General features: G+C 36.0%; 1 protein-coding gene across 1 annotated transcript; it reads right to left on the bottom strand.

Annotated features, from left to right (window-relative positions):
• Positions 1-4,360: 4,360 nt before the first annotated feature.
• LOC106876565 (serine/threonine-protein kinase VRK1-like) lies at positions 4,361-6,422 on the bottom strand. Its single transcript, XM_052971378.2, has one exon. The coding sequence runs from the start codon at positions 6,346-6,348 to the stop codon at positions 5,278-5,280; it is 1,071 nt and encodes a 356-aa protein (XP_052827338.1). The 5' UTR covers positions 6,349-6,422; the 3' UTR covers positions 4,361-5,277.
• Between the last annotated feature and the right edge of the window lie 1,903 nt (positions 6,423-8,325).

The following is an 8,325-nucleotide window of genomic DNA, read 5'->3' as shown; positions in this document are numbered from 1 at the left end:
GAGTTCGAAATCGGTTTGAGTTGGTTATCAACAAGAGAAGCTCAATATGTCTGACAGTATCTTTCATCGGGACGAAGATGTGATATCGATATATGAACTAAACCTTTGAACGTTTCTTATCCCCTTAACACCTTTTTAATTCCCTTTCAATGAGGAGTTATCAAATTTGTTATTTTTTGTTACCAAATTCTGTTTTTTAAATCTATTCCTGTACGATTCTCTGAATTCTCTGAATTCCACAGCAGATTATCTTCTCAAAGACTCTTTTTTTTTTCTTTCTGCATGCCTTTTTGCTTTTACTAGTTTCATTCATATGATAACAGTACGATCATGGTAGGGTAATATTTTTAAAGGTATTCAATAATCGATTGTAATAACACCAGCATCACAGGAAAATTAATAATGGCAAAGTTGAACTTGGCATAAAGGACGCAACTAACTTAAGGATTTTTTTGTTTGACTGATAAATATATATATATATATATATATATACACCGGAGTAAGGTTATATTTTTGCTGCTTTTAAATAAAGTATATATGTATATATATATATATATATATATATATATATATACACACACACAAACACACATATACTTGAATTAAAAAAATGCAGGCACAATATCTTAGAATATTCCTAAGTATTGAACCTGGAAATGTACTGGCCAAGAAGAAACAAATACTTAAAATGTTGCTGCTGAATTTAGAATTTAAAAACTAAAATAGGGTAACCTTTTGAAGACATTATATGAAAAGTGAAACTGTTTGTTCGGCAATTTCCATGAAATTTTTTTTTTATTTCTTTAAGTTTGATTTTCAGCTGAACCACTTTTGATTATGTATGTATTGTGTATGTATGTATATACACATGCATACACACACACATTCCCTATAAAAGAACTTTGTTTTTCTCACCCACCATTCTTATCTTGTATACTTTTCTTTCTCTCTCTCTCTCATTATTTTCGCAAACAGCGGTAACTTTCTTAAGCTGAATACACGCCATTGATTGGTTAAAATTACCCAAATACAACTTTAAAAAGTTTAAATCATTTATGTATTTTAAATTTTAGTGTGCCTGCAATCTTACTCATGAAAATTTTGTTATTACAAATTTATATATTTCAAAAATAAAAAAAATTGCAATTTAAGTGAAATTGACAATTATAACCACTAAGTTTTTTTCTCTTTCAAATCCAATGTGTCATTTTTTCATTTTGCACTGAATTTGTTCATTAACTTTCATGTTTTTAAATCATTTTCTAACTGTAAATAAAAAATATTTTGCTATTTGATAATGCAAAGAAATTGTTTTGTTTTGTTTTAATTTGTTTTACTATTTTTTTAATCCTTTAAATTACATATATTTAAGTTTGAATGATAGTAAGTTAAAGTGAAAACAACTGATGTGACATGTGTTATCAAGTGGCCATTGAAATCTTTTCAAGTGCTGAATATCACCTCTTCTTCCCATGTCTCTTTCCCATAGGTACATTGAAATGTAGGTCTAGCAAGTTTGTTGGAATGTTTGAACAGAGGCATGTTGATGCCTGTTGCATTTAAGAGGTAAGGTAGAGAGGAGCTTCAGCCAGGTTCCTCACAGGCAAGACACATAGATATAAAGTCTTCTGGGAAGGTAACAGATATGGGATATATTCCTGGCAGAGAAATGGGTGGAGAAGGTCAGAGGTAGTCAGAGTGAGTGATAGAGTGCTTAATCTCAGGCTAGTCTTGCAGAATAGTATAGCTACAATTATCTCTGCCTATGCCCCCCCCCCCCCCACACCGCCAAGTGGGCCTACTACTTTTGATATTCTTCTGCAGGCTACTTCAAAGACAAGTGACAATGATCTTCATGATTGGGGGATTTCAATGGGCATGTTAGATGGAACCAGCTATCTGCATCGACAGTACCTTGGTAGATAGAGCAATTAAGGATATGAAGACAGGGAAAGCCTCTGGTCCCTCAGGAATCACCGAGATGCTTAAGATATCTGGTGATGTGGGTTATGGTCTAGTCACCTGTATTGTAAATCAGGTAGTTCACGAAGGAGTCATACTCGATGACTGCTACAAAGGTAAAGGTGATGCCTTGGATAGAAATAATTACAGAGGTATAAAATTGTTGGATCAGGTGATAAAAGTTACAGAGAGAGTCTTAATGCAACTAATTAGGGAGAGAGTTAGCCTAGGTGAGATGCAATTCGGTTTTGTGCCACTGATGCTATATTCCTGGTAAGGCAGCTGCAGGAGAAATACATTGCTAAAGACAAACCTCTGTACATGGCTTTTGTTGACTTTAAGAAAGCCTTTGACAGGGTCCCTTGATCCCTTATCTGGTGGTCAGTGTGGAAACTAGAGATACATGAGTGGTTGGTGAGAGGGATGTACAGGGATGCTATCAGCAAGGTGAGGGTTGGCAATGAGTATAGTGAATAATTCAGAGTAAAAGTAGGGGTTCACCAACGATTGGTCCTAAGCCCCCTCTTGTTCATCACAGTCCTCCAGGACTGCTCTATACATCCATGCTAGTGGCACGTAAAAAGCACCCACTACACTCTTGGAGTGGTTGGCATTAGGAAGGGCATCCAGCTGTAGAAACTCTGCCAGATCACATTGGAGTCTGGTGCAGCTCCCCTGCTTACCAGTTTTCAGTCAAACCATCCAACTCATGCCAGCGTGGAAAATGGATGTTAAATGATGAAATTTTAATACATGAACAGAATAATAAAAATATGAAATAGCAAAAAATTATAACTTTTTTTTATGCTTAATATTTTTAGACAAGGTTTTCTCCAAAATATTTGTTTCAAACTCTTTCATGAATTCAGACATTATTTTTCTCTTAAAAAGACAAAAATATTTTGATTTCCTAAAATTATCACCTTTGCTTTCATGTTAAGTCACAACTTTTTTTTCGCAGTTTTCACCATAAGAGTCTTCTCATGAAGTTCTTTCATCTAATGCAAATCTCGACTGCAGAATAGCTGTAGAAACAGCTTAGAAAACAAAAACAGAACAAAAAAAAAAAAAACAACTGGCCAGGAAACCGCTACCCCTCAAACTCTGGTTAAGTGACTCATAACATTGTCTTTTATAATGCTAAATATCTCAGAATGACAAAAATATTTTGATTGTTAAAATGATTACCATTTTTTTCATCACTTAAAGCAGTGGTTCCTAACCCTTTTATGTAAACAAGTTTTCTCATAGACCCTTTTTAATATGCTTATCTTTACGTGTGTATATATATATATATGAAATTTTGAATTTAGTTCATGGCCCCTGGGGGATCCGTGGACCCTAGGTTAGGAACCACTGACTTAGAGCCATGCTACTTTTTTCCTAGCAAATACATTTTAACAAGGGTTACACTAAAAGATTCTTAATGAGGATATTCTTTTAAACCCGATTAATCAAATTAGCATTTTGATTCATCATTCAACGTCTGTTTTCCATGCTGGTATGGGTCGGATGGTTTGACAGGCGCTGGTCCAAAGCGAATATTTTGCTTTACTCTCCCACTTTTGACTTTTTTAATCAATATATAATCTATAGGATATGTAGATGGCATAGTTGTGTATATATACATTATATGCAGGTGTGGCAGTGTTGTCAGAAGCTTGCTTCCAAACCATATGGTTCTGGGACCTGTCCCACTGCATGGCACCTTGAGCATGTGTCTTGTACTATAACCATGGGCTGACCAAAGCCTTGTGAGTGGATTTGGCAGAGGGAAATTGAAAGACAACTGTCACATAAACGTGTCTTTGTCTTCCACCACTGCTTGACAGCTGGTGTTGTGTTTGTGTCTCCTGGGACCCAAACTGAAATAAGTAAAAGAAATTTGCTAAGATGTTTTGGTTGTCTTTGATGGTCATAATTCCACAGCCACGAGGATTTGGTCAACTCTCAAAACTATCTAATGTGCTTCCTTGACATTGTTTCTGGTTACTGTAAATTGGTAGGGGTTAGAAACCAGGCCAAAGCAGGCGGCAGAGCTTGGTGCAGTCTTGACTTGCCAGCTCCAAACCGTTCAACCCATGCCAGCATGGAAGGAGAACGTTAAATGATGAAGATAATTTATACTACACCAAAATTCTGCAACATTTCACCTTTTACTTATCACGAAAATGAAAGAAAGTATTGACCCTTCGCTCTTCGAACAAAACTGATATTGAACCTCGATAAAAACTTCAAAATGTAAACAAAGGAGGCAATTTATATATACTTTTATACAAAGAAATCACGGATAATCGTTTGCCAAAACAACACTTAGAAAGGACCTGTTGCTGTCCCGTCAATGTGATTAAAAAAAAAAGGAGGGGGGGGGGGGCAGCAATTTATTCAAATCAACACGGAAATGGAATATATTTATTTTTAAAAGATGTTAAGAAATATACAACAAATAAGGTTTTCAAATCCAAACAGGTTGGATATAAAGTCAAACATCGGCGATAAACATCTCACCGAATGTCTGTGAAAGGAAAAAAAAAAAAAAAAGGTGAAAGTTCGTTGAGTTCCTCGATACAAAAGTGTTAAGCGACATTAAATGCGTAGTTTCAGCAAATATTTGTTGTAGCCTTTCTACAACAATAAACACAGTAATAAATTTCTTTATTACAGGAAGAAAGCCGAAATTTTTGGGGACAGAGGTTAGTCGTTTACATCAACTCAATTCCGAAAGGATGAATGGAAAAGTTGACCTCACAATCTTCAACGGTAACAAATGCTTCTACAAAACCTAGATTTTTAGGGGACAAACTGTTACACCGTATTATTGCTATCTGTATTGTCCTGAAGGTTGAAAGCTATTAAAAAGGGGACTAGATGGCTGCCTTTAAATTTCATCGTCAGTAGACTTGCAAGTCACAAACTAATTAAAGGGGTGAAATCATAATGAAACAACTGGGATTTGAATTAAGAAAGTAAAAGATTTAAATGTAATAAAATATTTAGTTCATGAGCCTACTATTTCTGCTAAACAACCGAATATAGTAAATATTTTTAATATTTCAGGAAAGAATACAGTCGATTATACCAATCAAGTACTTGACAGGTATTTATTCTATCGATTTTTGAAATAAAGAAAGACAATTTACCTTGGTGGGATTTTAACTCAGAAGGCAGAGGGATATACCTAAGTAGTAGAAATAATGATAATGCAAAAAAAAAAAAAAAAAAGGGGCCAATATAGCTAAGGCCATGCTGGAGTACTATCTTCAAAGATGTGATAATAAATGTTAAGATACTGGCAATTAAATGATTCTACCTATTTTATTCAAGTTTTTTGCGTTTCGCAATAACTTTAGAACGAGGAATACCTCGTTTCGGTGCAGTTTTAGTGTTGGAAATGATTTCCAACGGTTTACCTGTCGGAATCAGCAATTTCCCACCTTTACCATGTTTTTTTAAAGCATCCTGGAATATTCGTCGTAACTTTTCATAGTCTGGTTCTTCGTCGTATTTTAGTTTTTCAATAGTTTTGAAGTAAGTTTTTAAAGTTCCAAATGGAATTTTTGAAAGATTCTTTAATAGCACTTCCTTCTCATGTTTCACTTGTTCTTTATTTTCCAAGTATTTCTCCCAAGGTAAACTCCCTGTAAGCCATTCATACATACAGAATCCCAGAATTTGGAAATCTCCTCTTCGAGATGGATCAGCACCTTCATGAGCATCCAGACTCGTATATAACAACGTTCCATTGTGAGCTTTCTTCTTCTCTGGTTTATACACCTTGTGTTTCTTATCTATAAATATCTTCGCAGCCAGACCATAATCTATCAGATATACCTTGTCTATTTTATTACTATCTGCAGCAAATAATATATTACCGGCTTTCAGGTCGGCGTGGACGTAGCCATGGTGGTGGATACACTCTAAAGCATCTATCATTTGTTTAGCAACACAATAAACTGTAGATTCGTCGAAATGAGATCCATTGTATTCTAAAACCTTTTGCAAATCGATTCCTAATCGAGATATGATTATGAAACGATACTGAATACCTTTATATTCATGTACGCCGTTTGCTATGAATTCCGGTATGGCAAGATGAGTCAAACGTTTACCTTTTAGATAATCTTGTATAATATTTGGTCTGGCAATCTTCTGTAAAGCATGGAATTCGTTAAAGAGTGGACCGTTACCAATGGGTTCGACTTTAGCAACATATTCTTCGTTCGGCGAACCACCAACTTGTCTGGCTGTGTAAATTAAACCAAAACCGCCGTAACCAATAAGCTTTACAAGGGAATATTCTTTCTTTTTATCTGCAGACTTCAAGATCTCTGATATAGGAAACACCTCAGCGTGTTTATAACCTTTAGCAGCTTTAACTTTGGCCATATTAGAACACAGAAATGCTGTAAACTCGAAGGAAATAAAAACCGCGCCTTATTACTTCGCCTCGCTTTCAGTATAGCCAGGGGCGATAATTCTAACTGACTAAATTAAATGACGTAGAATTTCCTTTAAATATTTGTTACTTTCGTATTTTGCAATATGTGAACCAAACATTATGACCAACGATATATCGATTTTTGAGCGGAGGTAAAGATCATGGACCGCACCCGCTTTAGGATTTTTTTTTACAGGAACACACTATATCGAGGGCGGAGAGTCCGAATCTGCAAAAAAAAAAAAATAAATAAAAGCATTTAAAAAATTTTAATTCTCCCCCTTCTTCATCAATTTCTTAAATTTTCACTTTTAAAAAAAATTCTTTTGGGCGAAATACCTAGAAAAATACGGAGATAATGATTCTGAAAAAAAAAATTTTGTAAAATTTCAATTTTTCAAACAAGTAAATAAACACCCCCTCCCATCCACCTATAACAAGAAGTGAAATTAAAATGTTTTCTCTATGTAAATGTGGAACGAAGAGAAGGTAAAGATAAAGTGGAGGGAGCGTGGGAGAAAGAGAGATGTGTACATATATGGGAGTATGTAGGTAGTAGACATGAAGGAGATAAAACCTTTTGGTGCCACTTTAGCATCTGGTCTACCTAGTGTGCCGTCTAACCCTAACTCAAACCCTAAACCTTAACCCTAACCATAACTTTAAACCCTAACCATAACTTTAAACCCTAACTATAACTCTAAACTTTAATCCTTACTCTAAATCCTAACCTTAATCCTAACCGAATTCAGGTCATTTCACAGTGCAGACTACAAATCCTGTAGTAGATCACACACTAAATTAGCACCAACTCTTTTTATGTTGAAATGGCTTCTAATGAGGCTAAAACCAACCTTTACTGCTTGAATGGAACTGACCAGTTGGTTGATATATATTTCCAGTGATGAGGACAAGAGGTAAATAATTTGCTTTTAGAGTTCAGGCAGTTTCCTGTCTAGAAGAAATGCCACATTATAATCCTTTTCTCCTCTAAGCAAAAGTTGCACCTCATACTGCTGATGAGGAAAGGTCTGTGTTTTTGCAACACACTCCACTTGATGTTATATTGTGCAGCATTTTCTTTCAATAAATCGTAAATCAGTTCATGAAGGAGTCATACCCAATGACTGATGTAGCAGCACCATTGTCAGCTGCTACAAAGGTAAAGGTAATGCTTTAGATAGAAACAACTACAAGGGTATCAAATCATTGGATCAGGTAATGAAAGTTACAGAGAGGGTCATAGCCCAACTAATTAGGGAAAGAGTTAGCCTAGATGAGATGCAGTTTGGTTTTGTGCCAGGCAGAAACACCACCAATGCTATATTTCTGGTAAGGCAGCTGCAGGAGAAATACCTAGTTAAATATAAACCTCTGTACTTGGTTTTTGTTGACATGGAGAAAGCCTTTGACAGGGTCCCCTGATCCCTTATCTGGTGGTCAATGTGGAAACTGGGGATAGACGAATGGCTGGTAAGAGCTGTATGAGCCCTGTATAGGGATGCTGTCAGTAAGGTGAGAGTTGGCAACGAGTATAGTGAAGAATTCCAGGTAGAAGTAGGGGTTCACCAAAGATCAGTCCTTATTCATCACAGCTCTCCAGGCAATAACAGAGGAATTCAAGACATGCTGCCCCTGGGAACTCCTCTATGCTGATGACCTTGCTCTAATAGCTGAATCACTACCAGAACTAGAGATGGAGATTAGGGTGTAGAAAGAAGGTCTAGAATCGAAGGGCCTTACGGTTAACGTAGCAAAAGTCTTAGTAAGTAGGAAGGCTGACAAATCACAAACCCCTTCAGGTAGATGGCCCTGCTCGATCTGAAGAAAAGGAAGGGGTAGAAACTCCATACGATGTACCCGGTGTAAGCTATGGACACTTAAAAGGTGTAGCAATATCAAAGGAAGGTTAACCGGGAAGGTAG

The sequence above is a fragment of the Octopus bimaculoides genome, chromosome 10 (assembly GCF_046866305.1).
Source record: "Octopus bimaculoides isolate indiv1 chromosome 10, ASM4686630v1, whole genome shotgun sequence".
Lineage (NCBI taxonomy): Eukaryota > Metazoa > Mollusca > Cephalopoda > Octopoda > Octopodidae > Octopus > Octopus bimaculoides.
This window is presented reverse-complemented; position numbering and strand designations above follow the sequence as displayed.